This window comes from Scomber japonicus, chromosome 21 (assembly GCF_027409825.1).
Source record: "Scomber japonicus isolate fScoJap1 chromosome 21, fScoJap1.pri, whole genome shotgun sequence".
Classification (NCBI taxonomy): Eukaryota; Metazoa; Chordata; class Actinopteri; order Scombriformes; family Scombridae; genus Scomber; species Scomber japonicus.
The window spans coordinates 7,111,652-7,127,034 of NC_070598.1; the positions used below are offsets into that span (position 1 = coordinate 7,111,652).

Below are 15,383 nucleotides of genomic sequence, written 5' to 3' on the forward strand. Positions count from 1 at the left end.
TATGCTGCTATAACCTCGCTTGCCCCCCCGCACAACTCCTTGAGACAGCTCTATAAATAGCACCTAACGCCTGTTTCCTGGGGGCTCACAGCAGTGCCCTAATGACTGTCTGCTCACCCTCAAAGGGCAACATTACCTAAATTCAACGCAGCAACATCTTGCAACAGTCCTGATTTGTCTTTTTGATGGACAGAGCAGAACGCGATAATGACTTTAGATTGGTGAACACACCCATACCACTGCTGCTGCCGCTGCTGCTGCTGCTCTGTTGCTCAACTGCTTATGACAAAGTGACAGGAAGGTTTAGTTTCATGATGCAAGCTGCCAAAAAGATGAAACAGGAAAGATCAAAAGGGAAATATGAAGGGATGGATTTGGAAATTCATTAATGCTTCTGGTGCATCTCTCCTGTTTTTCTCCTTTTTACTTGACCTATAACATTAACCCCCATTCTGCACTTTTATGAAGTGGGTTCTTATTTGAAAGCAGTTTTCCCCATTTAACAATAAATAAATAAATATAAATACATTTTCAGTTAAACCTGCCCATAAAGAGGTAATCTTTATGGGCAGGTTTAACTGGACATACTTCCTAGTGAATAAAGTTAGTGAGTCATTGGAAAGTGTTAAGGTTTGTACCTTAGCCAGAGTAACCAGGACACTATTTACATAAAAGGAGGTTTTTGCTGAGCTTTTTTTCCATCCATCTTTTATTGGGGAGGTGGCAGAAATGAAGGTCTAAAAACCTCTGCAAATAAAGCCAAAACCATCCTAAAAACCATGAGGTGTACAGTACATGAGAAAATGCTGTTCTGTAATTTGAATGAACTGATTAAAGCCTGCATTTAAAGGATGTGTTTGCATTTACATTATACATTTCTAAAGCAGCAAACATGTGGATCTGCTTATATAATAAATGTGAAGCTGGTGTCAAACTTTTAGATCACTTTTAACCTCTTAACGCACGCTGTTCCGTCTACGGGACGGGACGGATGTTAGGAGGTAGCCACAAGTTCTTCTGAATGTTTTAAACACCAACCCTTAAACATATATATTCATGCCGTACATTGTTGGAAAGCTTAGATTGTCCTGATTCATTCAAGACCATTCACGACTTATATGGTTGCTCACAGCCGTAATAGTATTAGCGATTAGCTCGGCTAGCCTCTGAGCTAAGTAAGAAAAGCTATAATGCCTACATACCTTCAAAGTCTTCCCTTTATCCACAACGATCATCTTATGACTCAGGACTTTCTGTACAGCTCGCCAAGTATCCATTCTTGTGAAATATGAAATCCGTTTCCATAAAACCGAAATACTTTCCTCAATATGTCCATGTATTTAGTCCAACACGTAACGTAATAACACAAATAACAAACCATACACGGTCCGTTTACGTCATTTCCTGACCTGCACGTGACTAGATGTTTACGACCGTGAGCCTCTTCTGCTTCTGACGACACCACACACAAGCCAATCGCTGTTTAGGATTAGGCAGTACATGTCTCCAAAGCCAATGAGGACATGTGACCGACGACAATGACGACATGGCTTTGATTGACAGCTGTTCCAGCCTATGGAAATATTCGGTGAAATTAAGTTGATAACCTTTTAGCCAATAGTCTGAGGTTTCCAACGGTGTATGGCACTAAGCTATTAAGTTTGGCTGTCCATAAACAAACTCCAAGCGAACAATATATCATTAATATATTATTCTTTTTACAGTCTATGATCATTACGCACTCGGCATTTTGGTACACGGTTGGTTCTTCTTCGACTTGACATATGACTTATAGCAAAATAAACAGATAGATAGATAGATAGATAGATAGTTAGTTAGTTAGTTAGTTAGTTAGTTAGTTAGTTAGTTAGTTAGATAGATAGATAGATAGATAGATAGATAGATAGATAGATAGATAGATAGATAGATAGATAGATAGATAGATAGATAGATAGATAGATAAATAGATAGATAGATATGGCCAAACAAAAAAAATATGGTTATATATTATAATATTATATACAATTATAATAATAATAATAATAATAATAATAATAATATGGTGTCAGCTTTCATTAGAGACCAATATTTTGATTGTAGGCAATGATTGCAGACATACCTGTTGAAAAATAACTCTGAAAAATTCATCTTTTGGTCTTTTGAATCCAAATTTGGACTGCATGAAGCCAAGACATGTGGCTGTGGCCTCATTGTGTCTATATCCTGCTGAGAGGTCCCTGAATGTCTGTACACATGTCATTGTAAAGGCAAACCTATGGGCGAGTAAACAACCCCATCATTGTAACCTCTGCCACTCTTTGTCAGTAAGTCACAGAATCACACAAACACTTTTACAAGAATACTGAGAGTGTTTCCTTTCCAATGATACCAGACACATCTCTGAGTCTCAAACTATGTGGGATCTGTGCTGCTCAAAACTTGGGCATGTCGTTTAGGCTAACAGCATAAAAAAATAGGGGCGTGTATTAAGAGGTTAAATGAGCCTTTTCTTGCATTTAATTGGGCTGTTGATTTCTCCAGATTGGAGATGTTGTAGGATTTTTAATATTAAATAATGCAGATTTATGTAAAGTTGAAGATTAATTATACAATCTATGATCCTCTCTTTAAAATTAAACTTCACTAAATGTCAAATTTGCCGCGCTACATAACAGGTCAACTGCAACCTGGACATAATTAACAAAAAGCCGATTTGTTCCCATAAGGGGGAAGGTGTTGTATAACATAAACCTTGTGTGTTTTCTTTTTTTCTCCTCAAAAACATGTTGATGATTTAGATAAATGAGGGAGGAAATACTTCTTCAACAACCATATAGGACAACCTTTAAATGACCTTAAAGTCCACAGAGAACAAAAACTGGTGAGAAAAGGACTCGAGCCTCATTACAGAGGGAACTGGTGTGGCAACGTTAAATGCTACAGTGTGTCTCAATCAGCAGTGCAGTGGTAAAGATGAAGGCGTCTGTCATCTGGTGTATAACAAGAGGACTGTAAGAAGAAAAAAAAAAGGAGGAAAAAAACGACTAATTATGAAGGTATAGATTAGTATCTCAGGGAAATGGTGCAGCATTTGAAAAAGCTCTGAGGGGTCAGAGATTGGATCAGCAGAGACGAATGGTCTGAGCAAATGAATGGCACCGTTTATGTGTTATGTAACTGCTCAGAGAGGTGAGACAGGGTGAGGAGGGTGAGAAACCAAATACAGAGGCGTGGTGGTGGTGGTGGGGGAGCATACAGACGCAAACACACACAAAAAGGAGCCAGACTAAACTGAATACGAATGATGGAAACAGAAAAAAAAGGGGGGGGGGGATGAACGAGGACAGGTGGGGACACTGGGAGATGTTTATAATGTGAGGTTTTGAAGATGAGAGCTGCACTGTGTAACCCAGACTGCTGGCCGCCTGTGTGTGTGTGTGTCTGTGTGTGTGTGTGTGTGTGTTTGTGTGTGTGGGGGAGACAGTGTGGGATGTGACCTTGGAACGATATTGTTATAATGTAAACATTAGAGCTGCTTGTTCTGCCAGCTTTGCTCCTGACCTGTGTTAAATGGCAAGGAGAGCATAGTCATTCTCAAAATTATATGTTTGACTGTTTGTGCAACTCCCAAAACTAAAAATATCAGACTTGCAAAAATTGCAAAATCTCGACCTTTCTCGAGCTGTAACTCAAAATATCACTAAATCGATTCCCTCGTAGCAAAAATCTGTGTTCTGCTTGTTGTTACTTCAGTCAGATGTTTGAGCTTCACTGTGCAGAATGACATATGTGCAGAGTTTCTTTCATCTGCTCTCTGTTTCTTCTCCTTGAGTTTCAGACGTGAATATGCGAGCTGATTTTGGAACCTAACAACTGATCTGTGAGCCAGTATTGTCTACATTTACACGAGTGTGACGTGGAAAACTTGAAGCTTCCAGTACACATAAACTGAAAATGGACATTTACTGTGACGCAGGAGACGCGTTGTGCCCAGTAGTTAAACTTTTTAAAAGGAGACACAGTTTGCACTTTCATAAAATCTGAATTAGTCAGTTAGGGAGAAAGAAAAAAAGTATCATTGTTAGTACTTTAACAAGGTTTGGAAAGCCATATCAGATACAAATTACTATTCAGAAAGCAACAAAGCATTCAAATATGCCAGAAGGAGGCATTTAAGTTTCTGTCTGTCTGATTCTTTTAACTTTTTAAATGCTTTATGTTATTTCTTTATTATTCTTAAGAGCTCTAAAACTTTGTAATTAAGCGTAAAGGAACTACAACATGCTACTTTTCATTAAGTGACGTTAAGTTTGACCCGATGGAAGGGTTAGGGTTAGGTTAGTTAAAATAGTAATGATAGATCTCTATAAATGCCACCTGTAGGTTATCAACATATCTAAGATTAAGAAGTTATGGTGAGATGGGGGTTTATTTTTTCATACAATCATTTCCTTTACAGGTAACAGCATATCTTTAAAAAGCATCAAGTTCTCTGAGTCATATTGTAATGTCATGTGCTCCGTCATCTGTAACTGGTTTGTGTTTTTCTCTCCTATCTTCCTGTATAAAAATAAATAAAATCACATCCTGTCTTCACCTGGCAAAAAAAAAAAAAAAAAAAAAAGTTGATAGTCCCATTATAGCTAATGGATTGTTCATGTGGTTTACTCAGTGCATCCTCTTGCTAGTCCATTGTCTTTGGCCTCTGGGAAGCTGCGAGCGAGGCGCCAGCAATGCATTAGGTAAACTGTTATGTCTGATGTTGTCAGCCACTAATGAGAAAACAGTGGCACATCAACAATAGCAAACATGAGAGGAAAATGATGACATACAAAATAATAAACACGTAAGCAGACTGATTGTTTTGTCACAGTGAAAAAAAAATCTAAATAGAAATACAAATAAAGATCATACAGATACAGATATTCATGTTTCACTAGAATGACAAAGTTCAATCTGTATTTTCCAAAGAGCTGCTGTCATATAAGGTGATCTATTGTGAGGCGACCCACTATAAGTCATATTTTTATACATTGTTTGAAATATTAGCCACTTGCAACAACTTCCTGCCCCATTGGTCACCACTTGTTGCTTAAATAAACACAATATGGAAAAGGAAGTTAAAGAGATGAGGTGGAGGGTCTGAGTGGGCGGATAAGTGCACGTGAAGTTGATTTTTAGTTTTTTCAGCTGTTTTCTCATGTCTTACAGTCACATGAACAAACACATCTTTAAGCTTTATCTCTTTCTTCTGTATTCACACACACATCACACACACACACACCTTTTGCTGAGTGATCTACCAGAGAAAAGGGAAGGAAATGTTTGCCAGCGTACAATCAGCTGATGACTGTTTCCTTTTCTAATGACCTTTAGTCCAAAGTGTAATCCAGCTGTTTGCTGTAATAGTGTCCGTATCTTATGAATGAACCATTCATGGCGATTTGGTGAACTGTGGAAAGGCATGGCAGGTGATCAGGTGATTTTCTGTTTTCTGTAAATCGTTTACCAGCAGAGTAAGGTCCCAGCCAAGGACAGGATTTACCCAAATACCAGCTTGTTAATCTGTCTATAGACACAACACAGCCATGCAGGACTGGTGTCAAACTGTGAAGCAGGTTGCCGCTGCTGATTAAAGATGGTAGATGGTCATATGCTGCCACCTGCTGGAGAGACTTTGAAATGCCATAAAATGATGTGTTAAAGTCCAGAAAGAAATAGAGGTTTTCTTGCTTTTGTTAGTTAGTTTAAAGTAAGTATACATAGTGCATGGTCTTATTTATTGTGCTCATTTTATGCTGCTATTGAATAATAAACTAGATGATTAAAAGCTATGCAATAGATACTAAAGGTAAATGTTATAGATCAACAAAATCTGAGATGGATTTAAATATCATTTCCTAATTTTTCCTTAAATATGTCAGAATTGTGACGTAAATGATAAAATAATTACACTTTGTTTAATGTCTTAGTCTGTTTTATTTACTTATTGTCTAACTTGGAAGGCTTTCCTGCTTTTGTTGGTAGTTTGTTCTTGTTTGTTTGTTTGATTTGTGATGAATTTATTATGAATGTAAACAGTACAAAATATTTGAAATGCACGAGATATTAAAAAATATGATTGTAATAAAAGCAATAGATTTTATATAAAGTCCTTTGTATTTCACTATAAAGTAAACTGTGTGTACATTGAGTGTTATATATATTACAGTCACCAGCCACTTAACCTGTGCAATCTTATTCAATCAAATAAAACAGCTCTGCTTTAAATTATTTTTTTAAGTTTATACATTTTCAGTTTGTGCTGACATTGTCAAAAAAAAGCGATACATACTTCATAAGGCTTACATACTCAATAACTTATTTTAACCTCTTAACGCACGCTGTTCCGTCTACGGGACGACACGGATGTTAGGAGGTAGCCACAAGTTCTTCTGAATGTTTTAAACACCAACCCTTAAACATATATACTCATGCCGTACATTGTTGGAAAGCTTAGATTGTCCTGATTCATTCAAGACCACTCACGACTTATATGGTTGCTCACAGCCGTAATAATATTAGCGATTAGCTCGGCTAGCCACTCAGCTAAGTAAGAAAAGCTATAATACTACATACCTTCAAAGTCTTCCCTTTATCCACAACGATCATCTTATGACTCAGGACTTTCTGTACAGCTCGCCAAGTATCCATTCTTGTGAAATATGAAATCCGTTTCCATAAAACCGAAATACTTTCCTCAATATGTCCATGTATTTAGTCCAACACGTAACGTATTAACACAAATAACAAACTATATACGGCCCCTTTTTACGTCATTTCCTGACCTGCACGTGACTAGATGTTTACGACCGTGAGCCTCTTCTGCTTCTGACGACACCACACACAAGCCAATCGGTGTTTAGGATTAGGCAGTACATGTCTCCAAAGCCAATGAGGACATGTGACCGACAACAATGACGACATGGCTTTGATTGACAGCTATTCCAGCCTATGGAAATATTCGGTGAAATGAAGTTGATAACCTTTTAGCCAATAGTCTGAGGTTTCCAACGGTGTATGACACTAAACTATCAAGTTTGTATGTCCATAAACAAACTCCAAGCGTAACCGGCGTGCGCCCGGTGCGTAAAAGAGTTGAACCATATATCATTACGCACACGGCATTTTGGTACACGGTTGGTTCTTCTTCGATTTGACATATGACTTATAGCAAAATAAACAGATAGATAGATAGATAGATAGATAGATAGATATGGCCAAACAAAAAATATGGTTATATGTAATAATAATAATAATAATAATGATAATAATAATAATATGGTGTCAGCTTTCATTAGAGACCAATATTTTGATTGTAGGCAAAGGGGATGTGAAGTTATAGGTGTTTGATTGTGGTTATACAGCTTTGGTAACCAAGTGTCCATTTGGAGTCTCCAAAAAGGACCTAAGGAAAACTCATGGACATACCAGTTGATAAATAACTGAAAAATTAATCTTTTGGTCTTTTGACTCCAAATTTGGACTGCATGAAGCCAAGACCTGTGGCTGTGGCCTCATTGTGTCTATATCCCGCTGAGAGGTCCCTGAATGTCTGTACACATGTCATTGTAAAGGCAAACCTATGGGCGAGTAAACAACCCCATCATTGTAACCTGTGCCACTCTTTGTCAGTAAGTCACAGAATCACACAGACACTTTTACAAGAATCCTGAGAGTGTTTCCTTTCCAATGATACCAGACACATCTCTGAGTCTCAAACTATGTGGGATCTGTGCTGCTCACAACTTGGGCATGTCGTTTAAGCTAACAACATAAAAAACAGGGGCGTGTATTAAGAGGTTAAATCACTTCTCAAAACTAATTTCTATATACTAGCTTTTATTTGGTGTTGTTTGTTTATTGATACTGTCTTTTATTTTATATTATTTTACTTTATCTCATTTTATTTCATTTATATATTTCTATACTTTATTTTCATCATCTCCTTAATGTATTTATTTGTCCTCTACCTTCATCTTGTCAATGTAAGTCTTGTTACTGCTCTCTGTGTTGTGTGTCTTGCTTTGTAAATAAAGCTATTATTATTCATTTATTTATTTATTTATTATCACTGATGTTGTGCTAAGTGGTGATGGCGCACTCATGTATGTTAATAGACTAGACATCTTAGGAGCACTTATAATGCACCATAATACACCACCATCACCCACTATGACCTCAATAATAAACATAGAATAGAAGTAGAATTATCACTAATGTTAATAATAACATATAAATGTCCTAAATGTAGAATATATAACAGAACTGTTGTATCGGATTGATTTATAATGATAACATCATAAGAAAGTGAGGGGGCACTGCAATAATTCTGATTAGTATTATTTTTGCTTAGTTTTATAACTTTTAGGGGTTTTTGTATATATTATTTGTTCTGTATTTGCGTTTTGTGTTTATGTATGAGCTATTGGATACATGAATTTTTCCCTATGGGATGAAAAAAGTATCTATCTATCTATCTATCTATCTATCTATCTATTAGCTTGCACAGATGTACCTAATAAAGACAGGTTGCCTCCTCACCTGTCTGGTGCAGCCCCAGTACTCATAATCCCACTACAGCGAGGGGGCGTAGTCTAACTTCCACTACAACCAATCACAGTTGTCCAAGAATCATAACCCCGCAAGATGATTGGCTGAAGTAATCGTCTGTCACATATTACTCAATGACACTTCCGCATCGCGACTTTTGATACAAAGGCGTTTACTATGAAGTTTGTTTGTTTCGTGCTCTATTGAATATCAGATAATACAGTATACTAATAATAATAAAGAAGATTCCCGCGTTTTGACTGCGTTAGTGAAACAACATGGAGGCTATAAGGTAAGAGCTCCTTACTTATTCTTTAAAAAATAGCGTTTAAAGCTTTTAAAACAGATTATTTAGCCCTCTTTAGTGGTGGTTAACTGTACATAAAGCCTCATTCTGACCAATAATAACTTTATTAACAAGTTTACAGCTAAACAGTAGTTGAGGAAGGATTTGTTTGACTGTATTTGAGAGCAAACTAACATATGTGTTTGTTGTAAATGTGTTTATTTGTCATTTTACAACCATTGTTGCTGCTTTGAGAGAGTTGTAACACTGATTTGTCAATATCCCTAGAAATTTCTTCAGCACGCCCTGGTCCTCTGATCAAAAACTGGAGGACCAAACTGTGGTGATCACAGGTGCCAACACTGGTATTGGTAAAGAAACAGCCATAGATCTGGCAAAAAGAGGTTGGTTTGACGTTAGACATTACTTTACTCACACTTTTTTTTTTGCTGTGTCATGGTTAGTTTGCACCATCTGTGTCTGTAGGTGAGTAACTATTGCATTGCTCAAGAGTGTGAAAACCAAGAAAAAAGCTCAGCCCAGTCAGGAAATGTCGACATGTGGAGTCACAGAAACCAAAAAAAGGAGTGCTAGGAGCTTTTAATGAGAGCATTTCAGAAGCAGATAAATCAAATAGTTTAGTTGTCTGAGCTAGTAACAGTTTCACATTAGGCTGAGTATCATGCAATACCAAAACAGTGTCTTTTGTTTTTCCCCTAGTTGCATGACACGACAAAAACAACAGGAAAATGACACATTGCATGGTCTCCTCCCACTGCCTCCCTCCCTTTGCACACACACACACACACACACACACACACACATACATACACACACATACATAAAAGATATAGAATAAATGCATAATAATAACAAAGAGAAATGTAGTAGTACTAGAACTTTGACTAAATACAATACAATCTAAAATTTGGCAAATTATAAATTACATTAAGAAATCAAATCACAGAATAAGAGTTTTACGAAAGGATTTAACAATTATCTCATTACTGATTCATCTCTTAGTTATTTTTTGATTATGAAATCACTTGTTTGGTCCACAGAAAAGTCAGAAAATAGTCTGTCAATACTTTTAAAAATACAAAAAAAAGATACTTAGATTGAATTCGAAGTGATAAAATGCTGTTCAAGTCACAGTTTGTCATATATTTCTGTTTCCACTGGTTTCACAGACAGGGTTCAAGCCTAAAGCCAGACTAAAATGCTCATTTAAGCTTGCTTAACTCAAAGGGACTTGCAACAGACATATCTTAAAATAAGCTTAGGTTTAACCTGTTCTATATTAAAACAAAGCCGATTGCAAGAAGGAGGATAATAGCTAGTCTAGGACCACATTGAAGCCTATATTAATCTTCCAAGGAGGCAGGTTCAACTTCTGCTTAACAAGGTGTGTGAGAGAGCATGGATTATCTAAATGAAGATCAACATATAATAAAGAGGCCAGTCAGATGAGTCCTTGTTGATGGGACTAATCTACTGAATTACTTTGATTAAATAACTTTTCGGAATCACTTGCATACAGTATGTACAAAGAAAATGCACTGGAGATCATTTCTATGCTTGAGCCCAGACTTTTCACCTTTTCTCAAAGAGGGATCTCACAGATTTGAGTTAAAAGATCTAACGTTGAAGTTCATAACCTCTAGATAAACAAAGGTTATTTTAATTAAATAATTGTTTTTAAGTAGTTTTTGCTTTAAGAGGCGAACTTGTCATGTTTTCTGCTATGTTTAATAATTGTTTTCATTTGTCCATGTTGAAACTACTACTATAATGCCACCAGAGGGTGCTGTTCAACCATATCTTACCTGCATATTTGAATCATTTGAGCACCTACATGCCCAGTATGTTTATACAGACACTGCTCTTATATGTTACTGTTGTTTGTATTTCTATTTAGGGGCAAGAGTCATCATAGCGTGCAGGGACATGGAGAAAGCACAAGAAGCTGTGAAAGAAGTCATCAGCAACTCAGGCAACGAGAATGTTGTCTGCATGAAACTTGACTTGGCAGATATCAAGTCAATACGGGAGTTTGCAGAAGCCATTAACAAAGGTACACAGCTGCAATGATGAAACGATGAATTTCTCACAAGCTTTAAGAAACTACATTTGTTCCTTAGAAAACTACACATCAAGGGACTTATTGGCCATATAGCTACAGTGATTAGTCAATTAATTGTTGAGTAAATCAACAATGATTTTGATGATCAAATAATGATAAAGCACATTTTAAGGCAAAAATAGCAAAAGTTTCCAGGTTCCAGCCCCCCAAATGTAAATATTTTCAGGTTTTAACCTCTTCTACAATCAATTCACTGACATTTTACAGACCATACAAACAATCAATTAATTGAGAAAATAATCAGTAGTTTTATCGACAATAAAATAATGATTAGTTGCAGTCTTTGTTGGACCTATAATTTGATTTGCTTTGTTTCTTTTCTGTAGATGAGCCGAAACTCAACATCCTCATCAACAACGCTGGTGTGATGGTGTGTCCGTACGGGAAGACAGCAGATGGTTTTGAGATGCAGATCGGCGTCAATCACATGGGTAAATACGTCAAGTTTCTGAACTGTGTAATGAAGAAGTGAAGAAGTGACTCAATGGTGTGCGAGTCAGAGATGGATGTCCCCTTACTTAACCGCAGCCTCTTGTTTTTTTCCGAATTTCTTGCTTATTTGATGCCCAAATTATAATCAGTTTCATGTCAAATCAGCTATAAAATGCAAATTACAGAAGTGCTTTCTGCATTAGTCACTGATAAATTGGATTGTCTGTTATGTTAGACTTGTCAAAATGGGTAGATTACAGTAGCTCCAATTAACTTCTACTGAACATGCCATTAAAATTTACCTACATTATATAGACTTAGGATCAAGGTAATTGTGGCCTTTATTACTTGCATCTCATTGTAAAGGGAGCTTTTTACTTTAAATCCTGGCACACTCACATGTATATTGCCCTCTATTATACTCTTTAGGAATGAGATCATTTGTCTTATAAGTATTGCTATGTGTTGATATTATGTGTGATAAGGACAGTAGCCTTATCAGATAATGAGTACAGTTTATCACACCTCTGTCAGAGCATGCTGAGGATTATCAACCAAAGTTAGAATACAGTAGCTTTGTTGTCTGTAATAAATTTATATAGATTAACTTGGAAGTCATAACTACTACTTAGACACCTGTATAAAAGTCTCATAAACGTGAAGGCAAACATTTGAACGCTCTATTTTAGTCAAAGTGTGTTTTTATTACAGGGACGAAGAAAATATGAGAAATGAGAAATCTCTTTTTATATTACAAATATTTCAAACTTAAATGAATCAGTACAGTAGTTTCCATACCAGTCTTTTAGTTCAAGCAGCCCAAATATTTTCAAGCCTTGATAAAAACTTTCTGATTCAGGCAGATATAAAATACTAATCGGAGCAGCTACAGCATCTCTTTTCTTTTATAAGTTGAAATGAAGACGGTGGGTCTGTTTAACCAAGGATCTATAACTGTACATGCATGTAAAAACAACAACTCCCAAGCTTCATTTAACAGCAGGTGCAATTGTATATGCAACCAAATGAGCCTGTATATAACTTCCCTTCAACACAGAGACAGGAAATAACAAATATATGTTGTCTACTGAAGGATTTTATAAAATATCAGGCTGCAGTAAGGGAAACTGACATAATACATTCTGCACACTTGTTATTCATTTTAATATAAGCATTGTTTCACAGCTGCAGGAGAGTATGACAGTCTGAACTATAGCAGCAGTATAATTACTGTTAATTGAAGTATTTCACATAATATATATCATATATAATCCTAGATCTTTGAAGAATTGAGGATGTAGTAAAACACTTAATTTTGACAGTTTGCCATTTTAGAGCATCTCTTTATCATCTCTTTGCATATTCTATACTGTTTTTGTTTTCTCACACTTGTTCATTGTCTTGTCCTCTAGGCCACTTCCTGTTGACACATTTGTTAATCGACCTGATTAAAAGATCTGCACCAGCCAGGATCGTCACCGTGTCGTCCATGGCTCACTCCTGGGGCTCCATCAATCTGGAAGACATTAACAGTGAGAAGAGTTACGACAAGAAGGCCGCCTACTCACAGAGCAAGCTAGCCAATGTCCTCTTCACACGCTCACTGGCTAAAAAACTAGAAGGTGTGTATTACGCCCTGATACCAGCCATTGTATGTACTTTGATAGTTTCCCTCAGTGTTTCAGTTGTTTTGTACAGTAACATTAACCCGGTGTTCACTTGTTTCAGGCACAGGAGTGACGACATACTCCCTCCACCCCGGAGTTGTCCAGACAGATTTATGGCGTCATCTGAACGGCCCTCAGCAGTTTGTCATGAAGATGGTCAGTCCCTTCACCAAAACCTCTGTCCAGGGAGCCCAGACAACAATTTACTGCGCAGTGGAGCCCACACTGGAGAAGGAGAGCGGTGGATACTACAGGTACGGTAGTAACGTGATTTTACATGCAGTTTAATATACAATAGGAGCTTTGTAGTCACATCACACATCATTTCCTCTCACAAAATGACGACGTAATGATGTTTTTAGAGGATATGTTAGTATTTACATGCATTTTTTTTTCAACTGAAGAGACAATATTAGCTACTGTAGTTAACAATTTAACTGTGTAAATAAATAGATAAAGTGTGACTCAAGTTAACTTCTGCATTTCATGAGAAAATTAAGTTCAATGTTCGAGGGGTAGCAAGTTGGGAAGTTGGGCCTGACAGATATTGTATTTTTTAGGCTGATACCGATATACTGTAGGAATGTCAGAGTTTTAAAACATGTCCAATATTTGTTTTTTGACATAAAAACATAACATGAACAAACTTTTTAAAAGAAATTTTTTGAATTTTGAATTTGGTTAGGGTTAGGAATAAAAAAAACAAGAAATGTGCCTCGGAGGACATATCGTAGCCGAAAACTTAACTAAAAATGTAAATGACTCTCATGTCTTTTTTTATATCTATTCCCCAGAAAACACTAAAGGGAGTAAAGAAAATATATAAATTCAAAAGTAAGATCATAAAAAAGGGGACAAATGACAAACTGAAGAGCACATATATTTAAGAGAGATGATACATTTATACATATTCATAGTAGAACAGCAACATTGGAAAACAGTATTACAATTTAAAACAAATAAGTTATTACATAAAATATAATATGAAGTGAACATTAAGGGCCACCCAACCGATTTTACACGTCATGTTCAGTTTACTCACCATGACGAGTCCTACACTGCCTGTTGTGTAATTATTTGGATGTCACCAGGGTTATCTGACTTGGACTTGGAGGCATATTTTTTACCCAGTTACAGTGGGTGGTGTTAGAATGAAATACAATGTAAATAAAAATGCATTATTATTAGTATCATTATTATTATTATTATTATTATTATTATTATTATGATGATGAGACGTAAATCCAGATTTCAAGTTGTTCATCTTCTCCTTCTTTTCCTGCAGCGACTGTGCTCCTGCCAACTGCTCGGCAGCCGGCAAAGACGATGACTTGGCGCAGAAGTTGTGGGAGCTGAGCTGTCGGATGCTCTCCGTGACGTGGGATTGAAGCAGGATCAAGGTTGAAAGTAAAAATCTTTCAGTTTAGAGTTTGTTGTGTTTCTTCATTATCTGAAACACTATATATATCCTGCCTGCCAAAAAATATTATACAAAATCGTCTTAATATATGACTTTCGTTACAGTCCAAACAGTTCTACCTTTTTCTGCACTTTTTCTATGTATCTGTTGTGATTACTATGGCACAGTATTGCACAATATGCTAATATTTGTTTTTGTTTTATATTGTTTTATCCACAGTTTCAACCAAAAGTTATGTTTTCAAGCACTTATAAACACATTCTATCCAATGTTGATGGTGGATGTTATAAAGTACTTTACAAAAGAACTCAATGTTGTTTACCTGTATTTTCTTACATTAAAGCCATCTTCCACTCCATCAGATTGCTTTGTCCCTTCTTCTAATGCATCTCCATTCTTTAATTCAGATTTTTCCTTTAAGTTGTCTTTTAAGTTGTCTTCTTTCTGTATGTGACAAACAATTAGTCGCATAGCCTAATGTGTCCAAAGGTATCGTATACATTATAATTTATAAACAGCATTCCACTGTATGACAGCTGAAGTATGTATATGGTTTATTGGATGTTGTAAAGACCTCTGAAGATGACTGAAAAAAGACTCAAGATTCAAGATTGTTCAAAACATTAACCTAGTTGATTATGAAGTGAGTCCACACTCTTACCTAACCTGTTGTATACATTGTATTGGAATATTGATTACACTTATTTAAGTACTTCATTTAAATACAGTGAGAAATTTCGATAACACAAAACCTAGAGTTACCTCAGTGATGGATACGGTATTGATTTACTCATTAAACCTGGTCTAATCATTTTGCAAGGCGCCATAAATGTGTGCACTGAA

The 15,383-nt window shown here is 36.3% G+C and overlaps 1 protein-coding gene across 1 annotated transcript; it reads left to right on the plus strand.

Annotated features, from left to right (window-relative positions):
• Positions 1-8,749: 8,749 nt before the first annotated feature.
• rdh12l (retinol dehydrogenase 12, like) lies at positions 8,750-14,885 on the plus strand. Its single transcript, XM_053342026.1, has 7 exons — positions 8,750-8,884; positions 9,167-9,282; positions 10,797-10,952; positions 11,348-11,452; positions 12,866-13,075; positions 13,182-13,374; positions 14,406-14,885. Exons 1-7 carry the CDS (start codon positions 8,871-8,873, stop codon positions 14,506-14,508), a joined length of 897 nt encoding a protein of 298 aa, XP_053198001.1. The 5' UTR covers positions 8,750-8,870; the 3' UTR covers positions 14,509-14,885.
• The last annotated feature ends 498 nt before the right edge of the window (positions 14,886-15,383 follow it).